The 14,381-nt window shown below is 38.6% G+C and overlaps 1 protein-coding gene across 1 annotated transcript in view; it reads left to right on the top strand.

The window, feature by feature from the left end:
* Positions 1 to 9,190, top strand: part of MDFIC2 (MyoD family inhibitor domain containing 2) — a 132,551-nt gene extending 123,361 nt beyond the window's left edge. The window contains exon 4 of the mRNA XM_054695485.1: positions 8,485 to 9,190. Within this exon, the coding sequence (XP_054551460.1) occupies positions 8,485 to 8,744 (260 nt within the window). The 3' untranslated portion in view covers positions 8,745 to 9,190. The remainder of the gene's footprint in view (positions 1 to 8,484) is intronic.
* Positions 9,191 to 14,381: the final 5,191 nt, after the last annotated feature.

Below are 14,381 nucleotides of genomic sequence, written 5' to 3'. Positions count from 1 at the left end.
TTAATTTATTTTCAAATGTATAAATGAGTGCATAGGAATGGATGCTTAATTGCTAATATCTATTATTTATATACATTGCCCCACTTAAAACAGGACGGAAAAGCCTCGCACATGCAGATTTTGTAAAATGTGTTACATCCATTAGCACAGTTCATGGTGTGTGCTCTGATGGGAATTTAAAAGCATCTTTACTGCACATCACACACTATGTGCTGCAACATTACTTTATTATTAAATTGTGGCTCATCCTGTGTGGTCCCTTTCCCAAATAAAATGGAAAAAGTCCAGAGCACAATCGATGGCTCTGCTTCTGTTTCTATGTTCTGATTGTGAAAGCATCCCTGTGGATAATAAAATCAGGGATACACATGATATTAGAAAACAGTCTCCTTAGAAAGAATCCTGAGAATAGATCTAATTGATATATAATTTTGAATTTGAGACATCTCATCCAGGTGGAAAGGAAAAATCATAAATACAAGATACCTCAAAAGAATAGTCTTAATTACACCATGGACTACTGAATAAAATGATTACATTTTCTACACTGTAAATTTTATACAATTAAATGTAGTAGTGTCACCTTATAAAACATTTCAATTTTATAATTATTTCAGTTCATTTGCTCAGAAAAAAACATAAGCACAAATTTACTAAGTATCACCCAAATCGAGTCATTCTAGTTCTAAAGAACTGCCTGGAATGTTAGTTGTGCTTGTCTGAACTTAAATAGATCTTGACATATTTAAGTAGCTATTAAAATTGATAACATCAGGGATGATACTCCAGTTAGAGAAAGACATTCACTCACACTTTATTTATTCCTATTCTACATCACATATTTAAAAAAAAAAACTTAATGTTGGGGGACTAGGAATCATACTTTATACTTTTTACCCAAAAAACTTTTAGCACTCCCTTGGAGCCATTGTGTCATGCAGCTCATTACTATGCTGAGTTGTCTCTGGATGACACATGAACCACCAACATTAGAATACTGATTTGGGGACAGGTTTATTTTACCCTTTTCCCCTTACTTTGTTTTAGAGGGATGGAGGAGTAGTTGTCTATCTGGGGTCATTTCTGGAACAACCATACTCTTGCTACTTGGGAAAATGATTCCCAAATTAGCAGGGGCTGGTTTCCAGAATTGAGGAATGCTATAGAAAATACAGTGAGTAGTTGCCTCCTGTCCCTTTCCCGTCTTATCTCCAAACCACGGTGGCAAGGTTGCCAGCTAGGAGGGGAGTAAGGTCCTGTGACTGTGAGGCTGACCTCAGCTACATTTTTGGTAACTCCTTTGCACTGTTCCTTTTCTACTGTAATTAAACCTGATTCTTTCTAATGAGGCAGATTCTCCCTCTTAATTATCCAATCCCAGTTGTACAAGTAGTGCCTCTGGAGCTGCATTAATCATTCAGTGTCATTAGGGTATCACTTAGCACATTACAGCCTGGGATGTCCTAAAGATACCCTAGAGGTATAAAAAGAAAATAAAACATCCCTAAGCGGGGGGTTTGTCCTGGAGCTTCTTACTCACAACCAAATACCACTTTGGGCTGTAGAACCTGCAGGTCTGGGATGCATCTCAAGTCTTTAATTCAGGTTTAGGAGGGCAAAAAGGTGGGAAGAAAGATGGTACCCTGACAGCAGTGACTGGAGCCTTTGTAGGATCCCAGGTAGTCTAATAAAGGGAGTTTAGTATCTGGGTTAACATGTTACAAAGGTATTAGAAGAGGAGAAAAGCCAAGAAAAGGGGATAGTCAGGCCACCCCCAGATATTAGCAACAACAGGAAGACTCCGCCCCCTCTTCCCTTGGTCCCTTCAGTGCACTAGTAAATCACTAATACTGGCATTAGCTCTGGGTAACCATTACTAGAAAGATCACTAGTACTAGTATATGGCATTAGGAAGATCCCAGAGAGAAATGGGTTCAGAAAGAGATAATGCCAAGAAGAAGAAACAATCTGTGCTAAGACACCACCCAAAATAGAAAGGGAGGAGAAACACCCCAGGTTCTCTCTATCTTCTTCCCTCCCATTTGCCATCACTGCACCCTTGTGACTACAGCAAGCCAGAAGCCACTGGACAGAAGCGAGAAAATAGAGTTTGCCAGTCTTGGGAATACAGAGCTGAGCACGACAAAGGACAGGGAGTGCAGGGGCAAGCAGGCCACCAGCTAGCCTGTGGAGTCCTGCACCAGTGGGCTGGTGGCAGAGCCCATTTCCGATGGCCAGCCAGCTCCAGAGCTAAAAGCCAGGAGGAGATAGTCTGGGTTCAAAAGGCAGTTCAACTACATCCTGTGTTTCCTAAACTCTCTGAGGCTATTTCTTCATCTCAAAAGCAAGGACGGTAAGAAAACTCAACTCAGGGTTATTTTGAAACCTATGTGTGTTGGATATAAAGTGTAGAGGAGTGTAAATTACTTTATGTGAAAGAGTTTATATATATTATAGGTCATATATGTCCTGAGGGTATAAAAGAGAGCATGGACTTTGGATCCAGAAAGACTAAGATTTGGGTCCCTGCTTCACTACCTCATAGGTAAAGGATTTAGGACAGTCATTGATAATCTCCAAGATATGGTTCTTTTTTTTTTTTTAATACAAGAGCCAGGGTACAGTCTAGATGTGCGGGAGGATTCACCAGAGACAGAGTGGGGAACAGAACAGGCGTAATGATGAAATACACTGCTGAGGGGAGCAGCGGGGAAGGCAGGAGATGTCTGGTTGCCATGTGGGTTGCTCCAAGGCCGGCGGGGATCAAACTGGCACTGCAGAGGCTGCGAACAGCTTCACAGGGCTGTGTTCAATTGCCTGCTCCACCAGGGAGGCCCTCCAAGATATGGTTCTTTCATTTAAAAAATGGGATCAGTAAGAGGAATATAACCAAGATGAAAATGCATATATTGTACAAAAATGAAAAATGATGTAAAAATATATAAAATAAAATTTAAAAAAATGGGATCATATACTCATCAATAACAAATGTTTATTTATTTACTCATTCAGCAAGACTACTGCTTTCTTTTAATTTAGGTTCTATTAGAAGGTGAAATAATTAACAATCAAAATTTAACAAACGAAAGAAAACAATGAAGCAAGAACTTATGGGTTTAAGCAAGGATGTGATTTATAGGGAATGTGTTTTAAGCTAAAGACAAAGTTTGATAAGGACTTTGGTACAATTACTGGGGGAACATGAGCAGGTATAGCAGGTATGAAGGCCCTGAGCAAGATGCATTATGGGAGCTGAAATTTTGTCAGTGTGGTTGGAAAATAGTGAGTAAGAAGAGTATACTGGAATATGGAGAAATAGGCTGAAACCCCATCCCAGAGTGACCTGCAGACTATGGTGAGGTATAGGTCTTAAAAAGGGAAGGTGATTTGTTTTATTTTATTATTTTTTTAATATCATGAGTTGACAAATTTGGAGTGGGCTCATTTGGAAGCAGTATTCTAGAAAGGAGACTATTATTATTGACTTTATTATGTTTAATGCTAGCTAGAACTAAAGCAGTAACACTGGAGGTGGTAGGTAGTGGCTTATGGATTTCCAGTAAGAATTTAAGATAGAATCTGCAGGACTCAGCAAAGACTTTAATGGGAGGGTATGATGAGGAAAAGTGAAAATTCAAGAAAGCATCTTAGTTTCCTGATACATACACCTGAGTTTGCAGGAGTCTTTTACAAAAGGAAGGCTGGAGGAGGGACAAGTTTGTGGAATGGGAAGTAGAGAGACCCATAATACAATTTGGCCTTGGGAAACTTCATGTCATCCCTCAGTGTGAGATATGTTGAAAATATTGCATAAGAGATGTGAAGTAGGCAGTTGGATGCCTGGTATGCTCTTTTAGATGGGCCAAAAAAAAGGGGTGCTAATCATGGAAAATGACTTTGAATATTGTGGTTTTCACATAAAAGTCCCAAGAAATTGTGCAGATAAAGGAAAATACATTCTTTCAGGAGAAGTCTAATTCTTCTCAAACAGTTTCAAATTTCCCCCTGAACTCTATGTTACTTTTGTGCAAACCAAAAATGGGCATATGCAAAACAGCCTTGCCTGCTCATGTAGAATTGCCATTTAGGAAAAGTGTGGAACATACTTGAAAGTTTAGAAAAATCTGTTTTCAATTCATTAATTCTGACTTTTTTTTTTAGCAAGAAGCTTTGCCTTTTATAACCAAATGAAAAGGATGGACTAAGAAACAGAAAAAAATAAATAACCTCTATTCTCAAGTGTAAAATAGAGAGGTAGAAGGAAACAAATGCCAACTTGGCCAAAAGATTAGGCCAAAACATTTTTTTTTTAAATAAAATCTATAGTATGCATCAGAAGCTGAGACCTTCAGAGTCTGCCAACTGGTGGAGATGTTGGCAAGAGAAATTTAACCAAAAGGTTTTATGCCCTCAGGACAATTAAGACTACTTTATAAATAGGTTAACAGGCTATTCATACTCTGAAAGAAATACTAGTTCCGAAGCTCACAAGTCACTCTACACCCAACCTATCTGCAAACTGAACTTTCAACCTTGTTCCTTCAAAGGACAGTATCTTTTGTTAATGTTTATACCCTGGGTAAGTATCTTGAGCCTCTAGCCGGGGTTTCCTGGACCATAAGCTTGGAATATTTTCCACTGAGAGCTTCTTTGCCAGGGGCAGATAGAGTAGCATGTTGGCTCTGGTAAAGCTTGATGAGGTTTTATGTCCCAGTCTTTGATCCCCAAGTGCCCCCAAAGCTTACACAAAATAGAGTGTATGTGCTACACTAACTTATTCCTGAATTTCTGTGGTTGGCTTATGGCAACTGCTGATATAGGATGAGTTGGCAATGTGCTAAAAACTGGCTCTAAGTGAAAAAATATACAGCCTGTCTGGCAAAGAAGTGAGTAGGTACATCATAGAGGGGTCCTGGAATATGTTGCCTACGCTATAAATATTGAGCAGTGGCCAGAGCACCTGCACAATATGTGGTGATTAAAATAGTCACAAAGGCCAGGGTGTGTTTCTCCACCAGTGTCTTGTTTAGCAGAGAAGAAAAAAGGGTAAGGGGCAGGATGGAGGGGAGGAGGGACAGAAAGGAAGGTTTCTTTGACCTATGTTTAGGTCTCACTTTAAATGCTTACATAGCGTGTTGTTGGCATCCTGCGACCCAGATCCAACAGGGTGTGTGTGTGTGTGTGTGTGTGTGTGTGTGTGTTTGTGTGTGTTTGTGCATGAACTCCTCATAACAAGCAATTCTGGGGCACTAGCATGCAATTCTGTTTGGACACTATCTACCCAGAAATAGCAGCAAAATCTGTTACAGGGCAGGTGACAGCTACCCCAAACCCCCAAATCTGCCTGCTCTAGACAAGTTCTACCACCCCCTACATCAAGACAAAACATACTTTAGTGCTTAAGACCTTTCATGGAAAGGAACTTTAATATAATTAGTGTGCAAGTCAGAAAAGGAAAGAAAATGGTTTATAAATCAAGCACCTAAAGTTACCCATCCCCTCATGGGTAAATGCCCAGCCAAACAAGGTTGGCCCAAAGCAGGGTCAATGAGACCCAAAAGTCTACCAAGAGCCTAAGGCACCTTGTGGTGGGGACCCATAGGAAAGGGGCAGAAATGACCAGACAAGTCTGAAAGGAAAAGTGCAAAATCAAGATAAATGTTGTCACTGTTAACCTCTCCACGGGTCGCTCACCCACATCTGTTTCAACCAGTCTAAGACCAAGAAGCAAGTGCATCTCTCTGCTCCCTGTGCTTCCTCCAGGTCTCCTTCTAGTTCTCTATCCTTCTTCCTCCCTTCCCTGTGTCCCTTCCAGGTTCTGCTCCTCCATGCTCAGCTCACCCTTCCTTGGCTGAGTCAGAGAAGCTGCAACCTCCCCTTTTTCTGGGGGCCACCCTGTTACAATTCCACAAGTTAAAGGTGCAATCTTCCAAGACTGAACTTCCTACTTCACATGTTGGTCAGAAGCCCCAGGCAAGACCCACAGGATTGCCTGGGCTTTTGACCAATCAGCTGTAGACAGGAGGTTCCCACAACCCTCTCCTCAGTCATCAGGTGCCCTTCTCAATTCCAGATCATCTGTGCTTCTGCCCCACAGGTTGTAAATCAGAGGTTCCCAGGACACCCACCACACAGAACTCAGGAAACCCATATATGCACTAGATCAAGGATTTGTTACCAAGGATACCAAACAATACAAATGAACAGCTGAATGGAAGGGATCCATCTGGTGAGCGTGGGGAAAGGCATGGAGCTTCAAGCATGCCATGCTCCCCACTCTTCACTACTCTGGAAACTCTCCGAAGCGCCGTCCTCTTGGCCTTCTATGGAGGTTTCATTACACAGACCTGATGGATTAAATCATTGGCTTTGGCAATCAAACTCAACCACCGGCCCCCCTCTTCCCCTCCCTGGGGGATAGAGGGTGGGGGTGGGACTAGATGTTCCACCCTCCATTCAGTTGGTTTCCCTGGTAACCAACCCCCAGCCTCAGGTGTTTTCCAAAAACTGCCTTCATTAACATCACAAGACACTTTTAATGCTCTCAACACTTAGGAAACTGTGAGACTCTGTAATAGCTATGAGACTGGAACTATGGATGAAGACCAAATATGTTTGAGAAATAATCTGTGCTCTTGTGAATGACCAAACAATATTTCTTATAAATCACAACATTGCATATTATGAAGATTGCATATAATAAAACCATATTAAAATGGCTTTTTTTTTAATATTTGCTTCTTTTAGAGTGAGTTTCTATGCTCTCTTTTCTCTTAAAGATTAACAAGTATATGAACAATAAAGGGAAAATATTATTCTGGAAACCATTGTTAGAAATAAATAAATGGGGTTCTAAGAACACTTAAACCCTAGCAGATAACTCAGAGTAAAATCTCTCCTGTAGGATTGTACAGTCTCCATCAACTGGAGTTCAAAAGCCAAAAGTTATTATCTTTCTTGTTGGGGAAAAAATAAGCCATTAAAAAGTTTAATTTTAATCGACCGATAAGCCATTCAATAGTAGGAAATTTTTCTTCAATTCATGGTAGAATGTGACTCACAACCATCAACAACCATCTTCAGGATACTGATTTTAATTAGTTAAATAATGTATTAAATGAATATTTACCTACGCTTTTCCAAATCCCTCCCATGTTTTTGAAACTTTAAGTGAAAAAAAGGGAAGTTACAATTTTTAATGAGAGAACTGCTACATCTTCTAACTAGTTCCCTTTATGGAAACAAAAAAGTATAATAATCTATAGCCCCTCACAGCTGTTTGGTTAGAATTACCAATTACTTTCAATGCCTTAGAGATACTTTTCAGATTTTTACAAGTCTGCACAGTAAAATTTCAAACAATTTTCTTAAAAAGGATTGATAAGATTTATATCCTTTTAAGCATATGATGACATATTTCATTTAATTTGAATATAAAACCAAAGCTTAAAAAATAAAATAAAGGCTTAATATAACTGGAAGAAAAAAGGAGACAGGGATTAAAAATAAAATACAACAAAAAAGGTATAATTATTTTAAAATAATTTCTTTTATGCTTTGAAATGTGTTTTAGCTTGCATTTGAGTATGGGTGTGGCAGATTTGTGGGAATTCACATCAAACAAATACCAAGTCTTGTGACAAGAAGCCAGAAATTTGTATAGCCTGCTTGTCCCCTACTCTAATCATACCTGGAAACTGCCTGCAATTGGGGAGAACATGCTATTTCTCAGACAGCTGCAAGGCTTCCAGATAGGTAGCTGATTGTGTGACTTCCCAGCACCTCTGCTGGCAAAGTAAATAAAGGAGCGTAGAGAAGTGACAGCACTTTAAGTAACCAGAATAAGAGGAGTCAATAGGAAATGCTCAGAAAGTTAATAAAGCAATTACTTAAGTAGCATGGGGACTAGCATGAGGAGGCGAGCTTGAAAGAAAAACAGTGCACATTACCCTCAGTATGGATAACTAATTAAGAGTTGACTGTAAAGACTGGATCAAGAAGATGTGGTATATATACACAATGGAATATTATTCAGCAATCAAAAAAGATAAGCTTATGCCATTCGCAGTCAGGTGGATGGAGCTAGAAGGCATTATGTTCAGTGAAATTAGCCAGAAGGAAAAAGAAAAATATCGGATGGTTTCACTTATAACGGGAATATAGGGGAACCAAATAAGACATCAGTGTAAAAAAAATAACAGTACAAAACACAACAAAGCAAAAACAGACAATTTTAAATCAGCGACATACTGCAGGGGAGGAGGAGGGAGAGGGATCAGATGGAGGAGGGGAGGAGCACAGGGGACTGTGGTGATGGTGCACGGGTGCCTTGGGGAAGGAAATTCTATGGGGACTCAATCTGAGGGGGTGGGGGGAAGCAAATATTGTTTAAAAAATTTTTAAAAAAAGTTGACTGTAAATGCTTACCCTTGCTAAAGCCCCCACATGTGTCACTGTTTATTCTCTTTCTTCTTCTTTAAACAGATGAATGTGCCTCCCTTATCCTCACCTGTCTGTTTTGCCAGTTTTGGGACTGTCTCCTGATGCTTCCCGACATATGTGAAACGGTATGCACCAACGTGTGCTGCCCTTCCTACAGATACCACCACACCGCAGATGAAGGCCACTCCCGCAATGAATGTAATTGCAACTGTGACATGGACTGCAGCCTTTTTGAATCTTGCCACGAAACCAGCGAGTGTCTGGAGCTGGCCATGGAGATTTCAGAAATCTGTTACCGCTAGCTTAAGGAAACCGCCACTTTCCTGGAGAAACTTCGGTACCACAGGAACATCCCATTACAATAAGAGTGTGATTTCGGTGTGCTGAAATGTAAGGACTGCACATTTCTTGGATGCCATAGATCATTTTATTCTGCACCTGTTTGGGAAAGCTAAGTATTGTCAACTCAATGGTCTTATTCCAAATTTCACCACCGCATGGCTCGCTGCAAAACACGATCTTGATCGCATACCTAAATGCTCTAGGTACAGGATGTTTCTTGACTATAAAATAGCATGTGAAACCACTCTGTATTATTGCACTCATGGTTTGCATCATGGATTCAACTTCATTCACAAATTCAGGACAAATTAGTGCATTCTTTTAGAAATGACATATATTAGCTCGTCTTTCCAATGGACTCATGCATAAACATTATGCATTGTTGGTTATTATTAATAATGTATTGTATAACATCACTTTGTAATTAAAAATTTATTTATACAGTCTCTTAAAATTCACTTATATGTACAGTTTAGGTAGGAAAGGGAATTAAATGAATTAGAAACCATGTTCCTGTAATTACAACAGATGTCTCTAAGACATCTCCAGTGAATTTTGAATATGATGTACTTCGAGAGAGTACTGTAATTCTAGGCCATATTATTATATGTCTATGACTATGTCATAACAGGTTATGCATATTCTTAATTTGTTACAGTAAGGCCTTTCTTTATTCTAATAAGCACAAATGGGAATTATGTGCAAATTTCAAGAAAATGAGCCCAGATAATCAATTCTTCATTTTCTTCATTTCTGTTTTTCAAGTAGAATAAGCAACAGGATAACAGACTCTGTTCATGTTACTAAACCATTATTTGCAAAAAAAATGCATATGCAGGTACTTATTTGGCATCGTTTCCTTATACAGCATGTGTATTAGAAACCATTTTAAAATTTTTTTCTGATTATTAATCAGTAACTATGTTGATGACTTCCTTACACAAAAAAATGAAGGTGTATTATAAAATGGAAAGTGATTTTCAACTCAAAATTAAACAATTTTAAGAAAAAAAATTCTACAATATTCAATAGGTTAAACTTTTGGAATCTACTTTCTATTGGCACAGCATTGCTTGCTAATGTATGATTATTTATTCCCAAGGAGACAGCTCAATATATTAATTGACTGTAAAGAAGCAGAACATATCAATAACCAAACAAAAAACACAAAAGTGAAACAGGGAGTTGAAGGAAATGTTTTATAATTTGAGCCAAGAACAACAAATTCCAGAATACCTGCTCTTGTTAATTTGAGTTAATTTCAGGCAAAAGCAACATTTGTTTTTGTAGTATACTAGCACATATTCTACTCTGCAATAAATTCCTCCCAACACTGAAAACTATTCATCTTTAAAAAATACTTTTAAGCTTCCTCTAAATAGGTATTTAACTGCTCTTGTTCTGCTCCTGCCTAACAAACTGCAGTGCGGTCACGTGAATCGGTTTCATTGCTGTTTGACTGTCACACAATTCACAAACCATAGAGCATGCCCCTCGCTCCTCATCAAACACTTCAGACTCTTTGCTGTTCAGAAACTCAGAGTCAACTCTATCCTCTGTGAATAGAACTTGCAGATCATTAGGAAGGGAAGAAAAGTAGATTCTTAGAACAAGAAGGGCCACTTGGGCTGTTTTTATCCAATATTCTCATTAGAAGATGGAGGCTACAAGACCTGTCTTATCCAAACCATGCAGTGAGTTAATGGTAGATTCAGGAACTCTAAATGGTGGTCTGATTGTCTAATTACACCACACCTAATCCAACTGGTATATAATGATAAAGCTGTTCCAAACATTTACATATTGAAATGCCACCAGACTGGCTCATTAATAGTAGTTATCTCGAACTTCTTTAGTGCTTCCCCCATTTCTCACAGACACCCTAGGCCTTCAACAGGCACCCACACACCTGATAGTCCAGTCACTAAATACCTGGGCATGCAGGGGGTCTCTGGGTCATGTCCAGGTAACATGGTACATGGTATCACTGATGATGTCATATAGGTGTAAAATATTTTTACCAGTATCTTTCTAGTCTACATATCATCAAATGTTGCAAGGAATGTGTATTTTCAAATGTGAGTTGAATGTTTGTCAACTAGAGACATAAAAATTACCAGGTCTTATTTCATAAGGTGGTAAGAACGCTGCAAGATCTCTCTGTGGCCTCACCTTCCACGGTTTGTTATCTTGTTCCTCAATTTCAGAATTCACCATGCTATAACAGAGGAGTTGGTTTTACAAAGTGTGAAATTTCTTTTCTTTATAACCAATAATAAAATATCATCCTTTTTGCAAACATGAATGGCTCTTTCAATTGAATTCTCACACAATAAAACATATGCAACTTGGAAAATACAATTGCAGCGGTAAGACAGATGAAAAAGAAATGTGGTTATTGATTAAATACAAATATCAGAAACTGAAAAGTCTCAAGATTTTTCTGCAATCGTGAAGGCCTATGATTATAAATAATGATAATGTTATTCTTTAAGGTGGGTCTCTTAGGAAACAGAGTATTGTGATTTAAGGAAGCACACCACATAAAAGAGATTTGAGAATATACAACATTTATAGAGAATAAGAACAGAGATTTCTCCCATAGTAATATAACCAGATAGTTACACTGTCTTGCTTTGCTCAATGGATTTTTATAAAACCATTGCTTCTCTAAAAGCCTACAAAATATGGAAAGCAATGAACAAATGAAGTTACATTTAACTTGATAATGAAATTTTCCCACTACATAAGCCGATAAGCCTACAAAATTAATTATCAATGGTGAACAATCAAAGTTAATAAAGCAAAAGTCACTTCAGTTTTTTTCTCCAATGGAGTAAGCAAACATTCAGGCAGGAAAACTTTACAAATGGAAACATCACATGAATGCATAGCAGCATTTTTTTTCAAATGTTTGATGGACAGAATTCATTCTGAGGGCCTCCCCTGGTGGCGCAGCGGTTGAGCGCTAGGCTGCGAAGCTGCCTGCAGCCTCGGCAGCACCGGTTCGATCCCCGGCCACTGGCGAGGGTCCCACATGGCGTGACAGACCTCTCCTGCTGTGCCCGCTGCTCCCCTCAGCAGTGTATTTAGTCAGTCTGCCTGTTCTGTTTCCCACTCTGGCTCTAGTGAATTCTCTCACCCTCCCGCACTTCTGACTGTACCCAGTGCTTGTATAAATAAATAAATAAATCTTTAAAAAAAAAAAAAAGAATTCATTCTTAGTGACTTCATATTTCTCCCTCCACAAAATGGAGCAAAAGAATAATATGCAGATATAAGTGAGGTAGTTTGACTGTAAGAGATTTGTTATCAATTGCTAAGTTCACTCAAGTTACACAAACTAATGATCTTTGATAAAATATAAGTAGTAGGTATTTTTTACTTTTGTTTTTGCTTTTATTCTTCATCAAAGACTTATTTTATTTTCATTATTTTTGTAATGAAGTACCATTGTTTCACAACCTTGTTAATATTTAACAGTACAAAATTTCTTTCCTCAGCTGTGATCACTACAGCTCTTCTACCACCAAAGAACCCGTTGTCCTCTATCATAGTCCCTTTGCTTTCACAGCACCCCTTCTGACCCCCTAACCCATCCTTATTTCTCCCCCTTCACTCCCTCTCCTTTTTTGGATGCCTCAGAACTATGCTCAGCTTTCAAGGGTTGGTTTTAATGTTTGTCTGACCCTTTGTTTGGCTTCTCTGTATTTCACATATAAGTGACACATCCAATTAGTGTTTTTTGAAGATTTCTGAGTTAAAACCTAAACACCCGCCACATATAGCCTTAAGTAAGTTATACAGAAAAGACAAAATAAACAAAGAATGATTTTTTGGTGATTATAATCAACTTGGGACTGAGATTGTATTAGTGGGCTCCTCGAACAGACATCTAGCAACTCCTGACATTACTGAGAAGGAGTTCAAAATGCAGGAAGGTAATGAGAAATGGAAGGAGGGGCAGGACCTGCATCATTATTTGGATAAAAATGCCACCTTCTGGTCTAGCATCTATTTTTACTTTACAATTCTATTTGGCACTATCTCTAAAGCAGTGGTTCTCAATCAGGAGGTGATTCCCCACCTCCAAGGGACATTTGGCGATATCTGGAGACATATTGGGTAGTCACAATGTAGAGGGAATGGTGCTACTACAGCATCTAGTGAATTGAGGCTGGGGTTGCTTCAAGATATCCTACAGCACACAGCACAACCTCCCACAATCAGGGAGCATCCATTCCCAAATGTCAATAGAGTCAAGGCTGCAAAACTGACTCAGAATCTTAATCTCAAAGCACCATCACCGAATCAACCTTAAAAAACTGTTGGAAATAGGGTTGCAGATAAAATACAGGATGCCCAGTTAACTTTGAATTTCAGATAAACAACAAATAACATTTTAGTACAGGCATGTTCCAGATATTGTATGTGACATATTTATACTTCAAAAATGATTCCCTACTTATCTGAAATTCAAATTTAGCTGTGTGTCCTATATTTCTGTTTGCTAAATCTAGCAGCTCTAGTTCAAAAGACTCCATGTTTTGAGACAGGATCTATGGAAGTGATGATTTCTCAGCCCCCTCCCTGCCTTTGAGAGGAAGAACTGTTTATCTCATGGTGAAATGCCAAGACATTCTTTGGGCCACACTGGGGTAAAGGAGAGGCTGCTCTAAAGGTAGACACTGATTTTCCCTTCTGCCCCAGATTTACCCATAGTCCACTGCCTTGGACTAAGCTAAGGCATATCTGTTTTCTCTGCTTCATATCTCAATTGGCAACTAAAGAAGGTACTTCAGCCCAAAAACAATCTTGATTCAATGGGTAGGAAGCAGAAGTCTTTACTGAAGTCTTGACATCTAAACTGCATTTCTTTCTTGGCCAGAAAGACCTGTTTAGAAAGGTACTCACATAGATATATTGATGTATTTCCCCCGACTAGATATTTTTCTTTTCATATAGCTTCATCAAAACTCCATGGACTGAAGAGGTGAGTGGCAGGGTGTTACTGAGGCATTTCTTGGATCTGGATTATGATACTATTTGCTACACCCAGACTTCACCAAACACTCTTAATATGCAGTTAGGAGTAAACCAGAGAGTCTGACATGCCCCCTTTACTATTATTATTCTCATTTATTTTACAGATGAGAAAAATATCAAATATAAAATATACAAATTAGTGCTTTATAAGCATTATCACAATTCACCTAAACAATCCTATGAAATAGGTTCTAGTATTATGTTCATTTTTCTAGGAGCAATAGAGACTTAAAGAAATTAAATAACTTGCCCAAGCTCACACCGCAAATAAGCAGTCCTCACAAGGTTTGAACCCAGGCTTCTACATTCCAAAGCTCATGCTTTTAATTACTAGCCCTAAAAGTTGAAATATGAAAAATGACCAAATCAAGATAAAGTTTAAGTATTCACTTCTAAAGCAAAAGCAATCAGAAAAAGCATAATGACTGTCCTCAAAGAAAACCATCACTGATAGTAAATGTTTTAAAAGTTGTTATCCTGAGCAATGGTTAGAATTTGGAACATCTTCAAAATGCTTTTAAGATATGTACCCAATAAGTAATAAATGCAAA

This window comes from Talpa occidentalis, unplaced genomic scaffold (assembly GCF_014898055.3).
Source record: "Talpa occidentalis isolate TD23 unplaced genomic scaffold, MPIMG_talOcc4v2.1 talOcc4.10, whole genome shotgun sequence".
Lineage (NCBI taxonomy): Eukaryota > Metazoa > Chordata > Mammalia > Eulipotyphla > Talpidae > Talpa > Talpa occidentalis.
The sequence above is the reverse complement of the archived record's forward strand: the minus strand, read 5'-3'. Positions and strand labels throughout refer to the sequence as shown.